The 14,659-nt window shown below is 43.7% G+C and overlaps 1 protein-coding gene across 1 annotated transcript in view; it reads left to right on the forward strand.

Annotated features, from left to right (window-relative positions):
- lama4 (laminin, alpha 4) overlaps positions 1-14,659 on the forward strand; it is a 29,983-nt gene that overhangs the window by 12,772 nt on the left and 2,552 nt on the right. Inside the window, exons 6-24 of the mRNA XM_088325400.1 lie at positions 979-1,079; positions 3,113-3,293; positions 5,156-5,239; positions 5,310-5,461; positions 5,545-5,655; positions 5,746-5,857; positions 7,193-7,357; positions 7,430-7,623; positions 7,719-7,835; positions 7,917-8,065; positions 8,284-8,425; positions 8,500-8,593; positions 8,650-8,766; positions 10,208-10,393; positions 10,472-10,611; positions 10,677-10,841; positions 10,981-11,126; positions 11,194-11,356; positions 12,104-12,237. Of these exons, the coding sequence (XP_088181526.1) occupies positions 979-1,079; positions 3,113-3,293; positions 5,156-5,239; positions 5,310-5,461; positions 5,545-5,655; positions 5,746-5,857; positions 7,193-7,357; positions 7,430-7,623; positions 7,719-7,835; positions 7,917-8,065; positions 8,284-8,425; positions 8,500-8,593; positions 8,650-8,766; positions 10,208-10,393; positions 10,472-10,611; positions 10,677-10,841; positions 10,981-11,126; positions 11,194-11,356; positions 12,104-12,237 (2,653 nt within the window). The remainder of the gene's footprint in view (positions 1-978; positions 1,080-3,112; positions 3,294-5,155; positions 5,240-5,309; positions 5,462-5,544; positions 5,656-5,745; positions 5,858-7,192; positions 7,358-7,429; positions 7,624-7,718; positions 7,836-7,916; positions 8,066-8,283; positions 8,426-8,499; positions 8,594-8,649; positions 8,767-10,207; positions 10,394-10,471; positions 10,612-10,676; positions 10,842-10,980; positions 11,127-11,193; positions 11,357-12,103; positions 12,238-14,659) is intronic.

Genomic DNA, 14,659 nt, shown 5'->3' on the forward strand with positions numbered 1-14,659 from the left:
TTCCAAATACCGCATTTAGGTTGTACGGTCTACAAACGTCATTTGGTTTTACATTTTTTTTCCTGGTATCTTTTGTCGGATAATATTAACATTTTTGGGGGCTTATTGAGTCGGTTTCATGATACAGAACTGTATTTAATCACATTTTTTTAGTGGAAGTTCAATTATGGCAACAAGATTGACTTGGTATCATTGGAAATGATTTGAATGCAACACAAACTTTTTCTTCTTTTTCCCTGTTTTTTTTCTAATTTTTTTTATTCCTTTAAAAAAAATCTCATTGTGTTTATTTTTTCCTAGCTGTTCCTTTTTTCCTTTGTTTCTTTCTTTTCTTCTTTTTTTCTGGATTTTTTCTGAAATTTTCCTTCTGTTTTTCCTCTTCCTTTTGTTTCTTTTTTTCCTCAGTTTTTCACTACTTTTTCATTTTGGTATTTTTCTCTTTTTGGTTCTATTCCCCCGCTCCCTTTAAGTCATTTTGTGCATACTTTTACATAATATTTGGTCTTATAGGGATGAAAGAAGGAAAAACAACCCGAAGAGCCGTTTAGGACCCGAAAGAGCCGGTTCCTTTTAGTAAGCTGAGCCGAAGAAGCCGGTTCTCGAAAAACTCTACTGACTTTACTCAACTTCGTTACACTTTGACTTTGACTTCAAAATACAGTATTTAGAACACAACGTCAGGCAAACCCTTGTAGTTTTCCCTTGATGCACTGTAACTTTGACTTCATTCGCTTCTTAATTAGAAATTTGGAGCCCCGATTTTTGTGAGCTGGCTAGATTTTCTTGTGCGCGGAAAAGCTCTGGGCAGTGCGCAATTGCGCACACACGCAGCTTAGAGAGAACATTGTTTGCAATACTTCCAAATTTGCAGACGGGGCCCAGATAGGGCAGCTAGTTGCATTTGGGCTTTGTCTTTGAATGGAGCAAAGGATCTCCTTCAAAACAACGTCATCTCTGACCTGTGCTTTGTGTTTCCAGAGTGCGAGTGCAACAAATGCGGCACGTCCTCCTGCGACGACCGGACTGGAGTGTGTCATTGTAAACCAGGCGTCACCGGCCCACTCTGTGACCGCTGCCAGGTAAGACAATCCGGCACTGGACCAAAAGGGAAACCTCGTCCTTGGTGCACCCTTTTGGACAATGCAAGAATGACAACGGGAAATAAAATAAACACGAGGAGGGGGAAACACGAAACCTCGTCCTTGATGCGCCCTTTTGGGCAATGCAAGAATAACATTCTATCTATCTATCTGTCCCCTGCCCACTGCCCGGAGATGGCTGGGATGGGCTCCAGCCCCCCCGCGACCCTAATGAGGATAAACGGTATGGCTAATGAGATGAGACAAAATTCTTTGGACCATGGCCAACCCAATTGCCCAAACAAGTTAGGCACCTCAGCACCTAAGTTGGTCCTGCTTTCGTCACTCCAGATGAAATGGGACACCAGGGTGACACAACACACTCTTTTGTTCAACAGCAGGGCCCCACAGCTTTCACTGGTTTACCCCTGCCGCATCATACGGGTGCCCAGCCCATCCTTAAGAACGCGTCCACAATCCCAATATCCTTTCACAACACCTTTCCACTCCTTCCTATCAGCAACAAGAGCTCGAGCTTCCATTATATTTCGACCTCTTTCCTGCAGTGCACTCATAACACCATCCATCCACATCATTGGCGGCCTTCCTCTTGGTCTCCTTCCATTGACTACTGCTCTGTAGATTGTTAAAGTTAAAACTTATATAAACTCTATGTTGGCAAAATTACTCAAACAAAAACAAGCATTAAGGTAAATAAAATTCCCAAGCGGGAGAGCACTGTCGAGTGGCCCGTTACAGGCAAATGCCTCGGCAGAACTGACTCCTCCCGTGTGAGAAGCTAACTTTATTCACACAGGAAACAGAAAAATACACCGGAAATGCGACTTCAAAATAAAAGAGTACAAGACTGATAAACGTACAAGAGATGCAATTAGACTGATTATTGAAACGTTACTTCATGTGTGTGTGTGTGTGTGTGTGTGTGTGAAAGATTGTTTTTATATTTAGGAATATAAAAACAAGTTATATTCACACAGTGAATTCTGAGAAATATTACAACCAAAACGACCAACCTATCATTATCCTCTTCAACATTGGCTCCTCATCCATCCTCTCCATGTGTCCGAACCAACCGAGTACTCTCTTATCAACACGATTGCTCAGTTCCACGACGACTCCAGTTCTGTCTCTCACAATTTCATTTCTCAATCTATCCAATCTTGTCACTCCTAACATACTCCTCATACACTTCATCTCAAAAACACTCAATTTCCTTCTTAAATCTGCGTTCAGGCTCCAAGTCTCTCGACCATACAACACAGTTGGCACAATCACACTCTGTCAGGGGAACCGGACCAGAACGGAGGCAGGAGGCAGGAAGGGAGAACTCATTTGCGTTAACGATTAGTACTTTTATTTAGCAAAATAAAAGTCGTCCAACTCTCAGGGACAAAACAAAACAAAAACAGGCTTACAGGCAAACAGGAACTAAGACCAAGGAATACTCACAAAACGGGTTTTAACTCAAAACGTGCAAACACAGATTTCCTCAAGACAGACAGAACAGAATAATGCAGAACGGAAAACGCAAATGAACCAGCACCCGCAATACCCACAACCCACCCTTAAGTAGCACACACGCAAATTAGCTGATTTACTACAGCCGGTGCCCAGGGGGTGGGGCCAGTCGGTCGCCACGGCGACCATGCTGGACACGACACACTCTCATACAGTCCCCTCTTAACATCCATACTCATACTCTCCTCAGAGCACCCAAAACCTTGCTTCCTTGATTCACTCTGTGCAATACCTCGCACTCCATTCCACCGACTGCAGCCACATCACAACCCAAGTACCTAAAGCTTTCAACTTCTTCCAGCACCTGTCCATGCAACCTTATTTCTAACGTCATGCCCACTCCATCACGTGAACACTTCATCACCTTACTACAACAGAAACCAAAATAAACACAAGCGTGAGAAACGTAGTCGTAGTCTCTGGACCGAGCTCCCATTGAGAAAAGCAACGTACGGTCACAGTTGTCCTATTGTTTATGTCCCCTCGTAATCCAGGACGGCTACTCGGGTTTCTCTAGCTGTCAAGGCTGCCAGCGATGCGAGTGCAGGCCGGCTTCTGTCCGGCCCACCTGCCATTGGTTGACCCACAGCTGCGTGTGCCGCCCGGGTGCCGGGGGACGCTACTGCGAGAGGTGCCTGCCAGGATTTTGGGACTACGGCCCATCGGGGTGCAAGAGTATGTGCATCTAAAACTCCTTGATATAAGACCAGTTTTCTGCTTTGCCCGCGTCCCTGTGTCCACATCGTTTTTGCTGGGGACGCATAGTGTCAAATCAACGTTCGTCACGTGACACTAAATTGTCATTATTACCCGATTACATTTTTTCAACAAAGATTTACCGCACTCCAAACTTTTCCTCAGGCAGATCCGTCATTGTTGTTTAGGTCTCGCGGTTCGAGTTTTCGTCCGCACGCTGATCTCGTTGCTTCGAGATGACGTCATTGTTGTGGTGCTTGTCGTCGATTTAAGGTGAAAATCAACACAAAATCGGTCATTTCTTCAGTCTCGGTAATAAGTCGAAACATAATGCAGAAAGTGATAACAACAATAATTCCGGCACGAAAAAACGGCGGAGATATTCTTCGGAAGACCGCGAAGGCAAGGAAAACACGTGTGTTGAAGCGAACGATTCGACGAAAGAAAATAAACAAAAGAATACTCCTAGCAAGAAAAGGACTTTTCTGCCAAAATGGACTCAATTATATTCCTGGTGACGCTATGAGGAGGGTGATAATGGATTGGACCTTGAGAAGGCATGACAACTGACAGCAAACCACGAAGAATATATGAACTGAAAAATCTGAAGTGATAACTGATTTGTATTACCAATAAACTGTGATGATTAAAACGGAATGAATATATAGATTTATATTATATATTTGTTGCCGATTTACAATTTCAACCTGGATAAGACTACATTTTGGGGAGCCATAGATCTCTGTTGGGACCCTTAGGGGCCGGTCACACAGACCTTTGCGGCTGAATCACGGCCAGAAATTGCCTGTGAGGCGGACGCTATTGGACGCTTTAAGATCACCATACAGACGAGATACAGCAGTGCTTAACACGAAATTCGCGCGCGGATGGCAGCGCGAAAAAGTTTTGCGCTGCTCAATTCTTCAGAGCGCGGGTACACAGCCTTTCACGAGCGTATCAAGGCTGAACCACTTCGTCTTGCATTTGTTGGGAATGTAATACAAATTAAACCATTCCGTCTTTGTTTTTGTTGTGAACGTCATCGAACGGTAAATCCTCCCCCCCTCGCGTGAACGCGCATTCTGCTGAGCTTCTAACAAAAGCGATCGTATTCTATATAAAACGCTTCTTAAAACAATAAAGCGAGCTAATTATAACAATTGGGAGATCCTAGTCTATATAACGCGTTTATTTAAACAAAGTGCGATCGTATTCTACAAAATGCGTTTGTTAACGCGGATGAAAAAGTCAAAAGCGATCGCAGCAGAATGCGCGTTCACGCGAGGGGGTGTGGCGGTGGACGTGTTGCGTAGGAGTCGGATTCGGGCACAACACCGGCTCGGGAGCTTTCATACCCGTGGTCCACACGAGAAAATGACGCAGAAATGACGCGATGAGGAAGCGGAACAGTCGCCGGCGTCTGTTTTGCGGGCATACCACCGATGAACAGCGGGTTGGCCAATTTTGCGCATTTTCCATCGCGGGCAACCACGGGCAAAAAAAAAATGCAAAATTTTAGCCGTGATTCAGCCGCAAACGGCTGTGTGACCGGCCCCTTAGATTTTTGAACATGCGAGTCCCCGGGACCCATCACTTTTCACAGCTCAAATGAACACTGTAAGACTCCACAAAAATCTGTGTTTTGTCGCCAATACATCTTCTCTATCTTCTTGAATAACAACCTTACAAAGTCAGGCATGTACATGAGATGTTCTTCTCTCTGGTGTTTGGAAGACCAACCAAACTGTCGAAAACAAATGTCACAGTATCATCCCCTGCCCTCAGCTGCGGAGATGTTCAAGTCTTGGACCATAAAACTAAGTAGTACTATTGTTTTACAGAGTGCGACTGCGAGAGCGGTCACTGCGATACGCAAACCGGCGAATGCCTGCCGGAGCCTGCTACCGTCAACCTTTGCAATATCAGTAAGTTCTCCTTGCAGGACACCTTTTGCACTGTCCATAGATTTTAAGTTCAAACGCCTTGCGGGGTCAGGTTGCGACGAATGCATCTGGCACGTTATCGGAGACCTGCGCTTGTCCAACAAGACATTGGACCACATGAGGGTGGCGCTCTTGAACATCTCCACTGGAGCAGCTGTTCACGACAGAGTCAAATACTATAACTACACCGCTCAGCAGCTGCAGGTCCTTCCGTGCCAGCCAATCCAAGCACTGTTGATGATTCCTCCCTTTGTAAAACTAATTTAATCCGTTTTTTAAAATTTCAGAATCAGTTTAACGGCTGGAGAAAAAAACAGTCCGAAATCAAAACTGAGACCGGGGTTTTGGAAGAGTCCACGGAGGAGCTCGTCACGCACATAGGAAAGCTAAGCCAGTCGGTCAGTAAAGTCAGATGTCCGTACCGTGCTACCTGAACCTTGGAACTTTATTCTTTCCTTCTGCTCTTGACCGATTGTCCGAATTGACAGGAAAGCCGAGTGAAGAGTTTGGGGGTCAGTCTGGATGAAGATTCACTGCAAACCTTAACACGAGCTGAGCAGTTTGACAAAAACCTGACAGACCTCAATACGCGGATTGAAGGTAACGCACCGCTTGACCACTTGAGTACAACGAAATGACGATGTATAGCCATTGTATACCGTATTTTCCGCACTATAGGGCGCACCGGGTTATAGGGCGCACCCCCAAAAAATAGTTTTTGGTCCTATATCTTCCATACATAAGGCGCACCGGATTATAAGGCGCTACAATGGGAACGTGGACAAAACAGTCAGATAGTTCAGTCAAACTTATTACCCCCTTAACATTCCGAAAGAAGCAAATACGTGTCGTAGACACGTGCGGATGCGGTGTCCGTACGATGTCACTCAAATGTTTCGTTCCGAATATCATTCGGAAGGTTAAAGTCTTGGGATTCAAGAAATGCCAACCATTCCTTAGTTTCTATTTTCTTTTTCGCTCGCAACTTTACTGTGCATATGACAATAAACACTTGGAATTGAGTTTAATTTAAAAAAAGACCCATCACAGAAACATCGATATCACCCTAAAACAAGATACTGGGAAAATATATAGCCGGAGTAGCTAGAGTCATTGTGTTCAATAATAATGTGCAACCATGGTCCTCTTATATCCGTGTGTAGTAAATCCAGGAGAATAAAATATTTACAAATACAGAATAGTAAAACATGCTTTCTCTATGCCGTAGACAACCAACCAAACTTGCTATTCACATTCATCTTTTTCGGCCAATTGCAGGCTTTGTTTTGCCCCTTTAGCCTATCCGAGCCTGTAAATGATAAAAAAGATCCGCCCCCTTTACCTCCGAATAACTTTAGCCAATAGTGATCGATTCAACTGATGATTGACACAACTTTTTCGGCCAATTGCAGGGTTTGTTTTGCCCATTAGCCTATGCAAGCCCGTAAATGATAAAAAGGATCCACCACCTTTACCTCCGAATAACTTTAGCCAATAGTGATCGATTCAAATGATGAATGACACATTAGTTGGCCAATGAAACGCCGGTATATAAATCCCAGCATACACCGCGGACTACTTGGCGTTCGGGGGAAAATCGAGTCGGCGGCTGCTTTCATTAGTTGCAAGACTTTGCGACTTAATATTGATCCATATATAAGGCGCACTGTATTATAAGGCGCATGGTCAGCTTTTGAAAAAAATTAAGACTTTTAGGTGCGCCTTATAGTGCGGAAAATACGGTACATAATATATAACACTAAGAATATAAAATTGTGAGAAACTGAGATCAAGACGGAAGCTTGCGACAACCCCACTCTTGGAATTTACCATTTTCAATCCAGGCATTTTGTCGTGCTAGACTCGGCACCCCCCCCAAAGCTGGGGCCTCCCCTCGCAGTGACTCCCACAGGATGTTTTTGTTATTGTCTCCAGAAATGATCCAGGAATGGGAGCTATACAGTGTTTATCAGGAAGCCGACCCAGTGGTGATCCGGAGGAACACGGAGGAAGCCATAAACCTTGTGGGCTACATGAAGAATCTGCAGTTGTCCATCCAGGGCCCTTTAACTCTTCAAGAGTCAACAGAAGCCCATGACTGTAAGCTCATGAAGAAAGCAAATCATCTAGATTTTTTAAACGCTAATTCAAAACGGTTTTCATTCAACATAGTGCTCAGGCGTGTCCGTCAGTTGGAGAAGAAGACCTTGATCACGCGAGGTCAGCTGAGCCCACAGGAGAAAGCCGTGTCGGATTTCAGTGCTCAGCTGGCTCATGCTCAGTCCTTCCTCCTCAATGCCACCGGTGCTGTTGAGGAAACGCGAGACAGGAACGGCGGCAACGTCCTCAGAGTCCAGAACAATCAGGTCCTTTTCTGCTCATCCACTACTTCATTTCTCCATTCTCATGGAATCCAGCCAGAGAACCAAGTTTTACAAGTTTGTGTGTTTTTGGTTTTCAGGCAAAGCAGCAGAAAATAGAAGCAGAGCTTGAAGCCATTCAGAACATCAGCCGCGAAGCCCAAGACCTCTTTACTGCATCACAACGCAATTTGGACGACGTGGATCTCTTGGTCCAGGTTGGAGCTTAGCTCTCCCAAGGAAACCTCTCAAACGAGATTGACGTCGGCACAAGCAAATTCATGTTTGTTTGTCAACAGAATATTACACAGTACCACGCTGCGATTGACGGTGCCAGCCAAAAGCTACAGGAGAAGACCCAGCAGCTATCGTCAGCCGACAGAGAACTGATTGCCAGAGCGGACCAGCATGCTGAAGATCTGGAGCGGCAGGCCACCAAACTGGACCAGTAAGTAACTTTCAATTACAGGGAAGTCTTTGCGCTTAGTTGGCACTTTTAGAAGAGAAGACCTTCAAGTCCTTCAACTCATTCTCAGAACTGGCAACTGTAGTTTGTAGTTGACGTCTGAAGGATGCGTCCCCGACTGCTTAAGAACCTAGCCGATTCTTCAAAGTTGTGGTGACGAGAAGAGTCAGCAGTGTTTTAAATCTTTGATTTTGTTCCAGGGATCTGCGTGAGAGCGATGCCAACGGTTTCGTCCACAAAGCCATAAGTGCCGCTAACGTCTACAGCAACATCGTCAAATACATCAACGATGCCAACATCACGTCACTCACCACCTTGAATGTGTCCCACTCCCTAAATGATGCAAGTTCTTTGCAAGGATTTTTGGTGTTCTCGTCCCTGTTCCAGCTCAATTTTGTCCTGTTTTTGTTCTCCAGTCCGTTGCTAAGATCAACCAGCAGCTTGACCAACTGGTGGAAAAATGCAACAATGTTTTCAAGGAGTCAGTTTCGTTGCATTCGGAACAAACAGGTAATGCAACAGAGGTGTTGCTCAGGATTGCCACATTGATGTCCTTCTAATTCCAGAGGTGGATGCCGAGGTGGTTGACAAGCTAAAATACATTGAAGAGACAAAAGAGACCTTGGACACAAACAGCAAAAGACTTCAAGAACTGGTGCAGGATATTTCTGACATTCAAATAGGTACAAGGAAGTCTAGTATCTTTCGGGTTGTAACAGGGGTGGTCTTGCGTGGGATGTCGGAAAGTACCGTATTTTCCGCACTATAAGGCGCACCTAAAAGCCTTTATTTTTTTCAAAAGCTGACCATGCGCCGTATAATACAGTGCGCCTTATTTATGGATCAATATTAATTCGCAACTAACTAGTCTTGCAACTAACTTGCAGCCGCCGACTAGATTTTCCCCCGAACGCCAAGTAGTCCGCGGTGTATGCTGGAATTTATTTACCGGCGTTTCATTGGCTAACCAATGTGTCAATCATCATTTGAATGGATCACTATTGGCTAAAGTTATTCGGAGGTCAAGGGGCGGATCCTTTTTATCATTTACAGGCTGGCATTGGCTGAAGCGACAAAACAAAGCCTGCAATTGGCCGAAAAAGATGAATGCGTATAGCACGTGGCTGACGGCATACAGAAAGCATTTTTTTACTATTTTGTATTTGTAAATATTTTATTCTCCTGGATTTACTAAACTCATGAATATAAGAGGACCACGGCTGCACATTATTATGAACACGACGACTTCGGTGAGCTACTCTGGCTATATATATTATCCCTGTATCTTGTTTCAGACTGAACTCGATGTTTCTGTGATAAGCGGAGCGGATAATGGATGGAATGGAGTGTCTATTTTTAAATTGTTTATTGTCATATGTACAGTAAAGTTGCGAGCGAAAAAGAAAATAGAAACTAAGGAATGGTTGGCATTTCTTGAATCCCAAGACTTTAACCTTGGAACGATGCATTTGAGTGACATGGTACGGACACCGCATCCGCACGTGTTCTCGACACGTATTTGCGTCTTTGCAAGCTTTCGGAATGTTAAGGGGGTAAGAAGTTGGACTGAACCATCTGACTGTTTTGTCCACGTTCCCATTGTAGCGCCTTATAACCCGGTGCGCCTTATGTATGGAAAATATAGGACCAAAAACTATTTTTTCGGGGTGCGCCCTATAACCCGGTGGGCCTTATAGTGCGGAAAATACGGTAGCTATCAGCTGTACAAGGTACCATCCAAACACTTCATTTTTTGGGTTTATTATGAGTAGTGGATGCGAACCCAAGCACAGACAAAGGCAAAGTTGAGACGAGGTTTTTTTGTGGGAAATCAGGGACAACAGAGTCAATACACACAAGAAACAAACACAATTCAGATGCGCTCACGACTTGCAAAGTCCAAAACGAGAAGGACCCTTCAATGCAGAGCATAGGGAGCCAGGAATCAAGCGCCAGGCCAAAGCCAGCCAATATATAAGGCTTTAGGTCTAGGGCGAGCAGGCGCGCCAAATTCTTAGAGTATACACCAATAGCATTCCGAAGTACAGTTCGTACGCTCTCAATCGGTTGTTCATTTCTCATCTTTCCAAATTTGTCTAAATGACCATGTGGAACCATTTTCAGCCAGAACCAACCAGCGACTGGAGTATTCCATGGAGGTGGCTCAGGGAACTCTGAATCGCTCGACAGTGGTGCTGGAGACAATTACGCCAATCAGCAACAAAGTAGAGGAATGGGCTGACAATCTGAGCAACAACAAATACTCTACGGATGCCTACCAGCAAGCTGTTGATTCTGCTAAGGAATCGGGTACGTGGACTCGTATGCTAGTTGAGGATATAAAACGATTAGCAATTTATAAGAAGCAAATGTTCTTGTTTTTGGCAGTGGATCACCTGAATTTTCTAGTTCCGGAGCTTTTGGATAAGTTGAAGGTGGTTGAACAGAAGAAACCCGTCAATAACATCACTGTCAATGTCATGAGAATCCGAGAACTCATAGCCCAGGCCAGAAGTGTGGCAAAGAAGGTGAGTCCAACTCGGACTCATTATCCCCGATCGCTGTGATGATCTCGGTCTGCTTTCCGCCCCAGGCCCAAGTATCCATGAAGTTCAACGGTCAGTCTTCGGTGGAGATCCATGCCGACACCAACCTGGATGACCTGAAGGCGGTGACATCCATCAGTTTGTACGTGAAGGTGGACCCGGACACGGATCCCATCGAAGACCGCTTCATTTTCTATCTGGGAGACAGAAATGTGAGTGTATCCTAAGTCAAAATCAGACAATCCCTAGAACTAGCACACCACATCATCTCCTAAAGTTGCCCCATAAATCAAGTCCAAACATTCCCGATGACATCTCCTATTTTTCTGCTGCTCTCTCCCATGTCGCCAGGGTGAGAAAGACTACATGGGCCTGGCCATCAAGAATGACAACCTGGTGTACATGTACAACCTCGGTGGCGAATACGTGGAAATCCCTCTCAGTTCCAAACCCGTCAGCCAATGGCCGGCGGTCTTCAACTACGTCAAAGTGGAGCGGTAAGCAAAGAGCAAGCCAAAGTCCAAGTAACCCGTCTTCTAACGTCCACTTGTTTTTTGGGGGCAGTTTGGGTCGACACGGAAAAATCTACCTGGTAATCCCAAGCCAGAGAAGCACAGACGAGCAGAAGTTCATCCAGAAAGGCGAAGCTCCTGGAACACACTCGCTTTTTGACATTGACCCCAAAGACATGGTCTTCTTTGTTGGGGGCGTCCCGGCTGATGCCAAGGTACCATCAATTCTGGACTATAGAGCGCACCTGATTATAAGCCGCACCCACCACATTTTAAGAGGAAAACCGATTTTGTACTTACACAAGCCGCACCTGTATATAAGCCGCATGCGCCCACATTAAAAAAATGTAACACATACACAAAATGAACCCAAACCCGACTTTAAGTCCCGCGATTGAAACTGAATGTCCTTCATTAAAGCACACAGTCCAAAAATCACAGCCGGCAAAATAAACAGAAAATGATACCGGTACTTAAGGTTTGATGCAGACCTGCAAAGTCCGGGTCCCGTTGAAAGTAATCCAAGGCAAAAAGTGTATATTTCCAAAGGTAAGGGTGGGAAAAATATATATCCACTATTGTCCGCCGCGTCAACAAACAGGTCTCACCTTTACCCTACTTCCCGTCATCCCGCGTTTGTTACGCCCTTTCTTTTTGATTCGCCCGTGCAAAACATATCAGAATAAGTGTCTAAAATAAATACATTACAAAAATATACAGTTGCAAATACATATTATACATGGTTACACATATTTACAAAGAAAGACGGTACATAGCTTTTTTCATAGCTTTAATAATAATAATATAACTTTCATCCCAAACGGTGCCCGTGACAGGGCAGGTAATGATAGCAACACGCTAGCAAAAAAAGTAGTGGTTTATAGTCAGGAATTTACGGTATTTGATTGCCAGAGTTGAACATATGTTTTGGAATATTAACACATATTTGTATTTTCTTTCAGGTGCCTGCACCTTTAACTCTCGCTCCCTTTGTGGGCTGCATAGAGTTAGCCTCGCTCAACAACGACGTCATCAGTTTATATCACTTCAAAAAGACTCACAAAATGGACGTGCTCGTGTCCACACCCTGTTCGAGGTACGTCTTGGTATTTATAATAATAATAATAATTTCCTTGTATTGTCATTCTGTGTAACAATGTACACAGAACGAAATGTCGAGTGCACCTGACCCGTTGTAGCGAGCCGATGCAGCCGCAGCCAACAGAGGGCGCCGCCGACCACTTTTTAAGTCTTAGGAATGACTCGGCCGGGGCGCGAACCACCGACCTCCCAGTCTCAAAGCTGGCGCCTTACCATCTAGGCTATTTGGCATGCCGTAGTCAGCTCCACTGCAAAATTTAGCACAGGGGTAGGCAGTGTTCCCTCTAAGCTGCGCGCGTGCGCAATTGCGCACTCCTCGCACATTCTCATCGCACAAAAAAAATCGAGCCAGCGCACAAAAATCAGGGCTCAAAATTACTAATTAAGAAGCGACTTAAGTCAAAGTCACGAGGCATGAAGGTCAAAATACAAGGGTTCCCCCGACGTTGTGCCCTAAATGTGGTATTTTGAAGTCGAGTCGAAGTAGAACGAAGTTGAGTAAAGTTAGTAGAGTTTGTCGAGAACCGGCTTCTTCGGCTAAAAGGAACCGGCTCATTCGGGTCCTAAACGGCTCTTCTGGTTGTTTTTGCTTCTTTCATCCCAACATGACCGAATATGATGTAAAATGATGCACAAAATGACTTAAAAGAAGGGGGGAATAGAAAAAAAAAGAAAAAAATACCAAAATGAAAAAGTAGTGAAAAGCTGAGAAAAAGAAACAAAAGGAAGAGAGAAAAAAAAGAAGGAAACATTTTGAAAAAAGCCAGAAAAAAAAGAAAAGAAAAGAAATGTTGGAAAAAAGTAAATAGAGAACAAAAAGTAAAAAAGTAACAGCTTGGAAAAAATAAACACAATGAGATTTTTTTTAAAGGAATTAAAAAAAAACAGGGAAAAAAGAAGAAAAAGTTTGTGTTGCATTCAAATAATTTCCAATGATATCAAGTGAATCTTGTTGCCAACATTGTACTTCCACTAAAAAATGTGATCAAGTACAGTTCTGTATCTTACAATCGATTCAATAAGCCCCCAAAAATGTTAATATTATCGACAAAATATATCAGGAAAAAAAAAAGAAATGGAAATCTTGTGAAAGAATTGTAAGAACAAACGACGTTTGCAATAGTACATGAGTCAATTCATTCAAAAGAGAAAAATAATTTTGCAGCAAAATGTAACTTGATGTCAAGTTTTGGACATGTTTGATCATGAATTATCTTGCCACATTTGGGATTATGGTGGCTCACTGTTGTTTCAAGCGTTGCTCACTGACTTTGTGTGAACGCTCAGAACCCTGGAAAATTAGAGGGAACATTGGGGGTTGGGAACCTATGGCTCGGGAGCCACATATGGCTCTTTTCATGAGTACGTATGGCTCCGAAATCAAATGTAACTATTGCACATCTCTCTGTGGCGTTCCAAAGTCAAGCGGTTTCATCCCGATTTTGGTCGAAGCAACTTCATGCAGAAGTTGGATAAGAAACCATTTCAACTGATGAATAAAAACGCTGGCAAAGGACTTTGATTGGGTGAGCAGTACAGGTGGGCGCAATGTTCCCTGTCATTTTCCTTACGGGTCTGAGCGTTCACACAAAGTCGGTGAGCAGCGCTTGAAACAACAGTGAGCAACCGTAATCCTAAGTGTGGCAGCAATGCAAAATGATTTTTCTCTTTTGAATGAATTGACTCATGTACGATTGCAAAGGTTGTCGGCCTACAACCGTCGTTTGTTCTTACAGTTCTTTCACAAAATATCCATTTCTTTCTATTTCCTGATATATTTTGTCACATAATATTAACATTTTTGGGGGCTTATTGAGTCGGTTGTAAGATACAGAACTGTACTTCATCACATTTTTGAGTGGAAGTACAATGTTGGCAACAAGATTCACTTGATATCATTGGAAATGATTTGAATGCAACACAAACTTTTCTTCTTTTTTCCGCGTTTTTTTTCTACTTTTTTTAAATTCCTTTAAAAAAATCTCATTACTCATTACTTTTTTCCCACCTTTCTTTTTCTTTTTTCCTGGCTTTTTTCTAAATTCGTCCTTCTTTTTTCTCTTCCTTTTATTTCTTTTTTTTCTCAGCTTTTCACTCCTTTTTCATTTTGGTATTTTTTTCTTTTTTGTTCTATTCCCCCCTTCCTTTAAGTCATTTTGTGCATCATTTTACATCATATTTGGTCATGTTGGGATGAAAGAAGCAAAAACAACCTGAAGAGCCTTTTGGGACCCGAAAGAGCCGGTTCTTTTTAGTGAGCCGAGCCGAAGAAGCCGGTTCCCCGACTTACTCCAATAACTTTACTCAACTTCGTTCTGCTTCGACTCGACTTCAAAATACCACATTTAGGACACAACGTCAGGGGAACCCATGAATTTTGACCTTCATGCACTGTAACTTTGACCTAAGTCGCTTCT

The sequence above is a fragment of the Urocampus carinirostris genome, chromosome 20 (assembly GCF_059441175.1).
Source record: "Urocampus carinirostris isolate Australia breed hairy pipefish chromosome 20, RoL_Ucar_1.0, whole genome shotgun sequence".
Lineage (NCBI taxonomy): Eukaryota > Metazoa > Chordata > Actinopteri > Syngnathiformes > Syngnathidae > Urocampus > Urocampus carinirostris.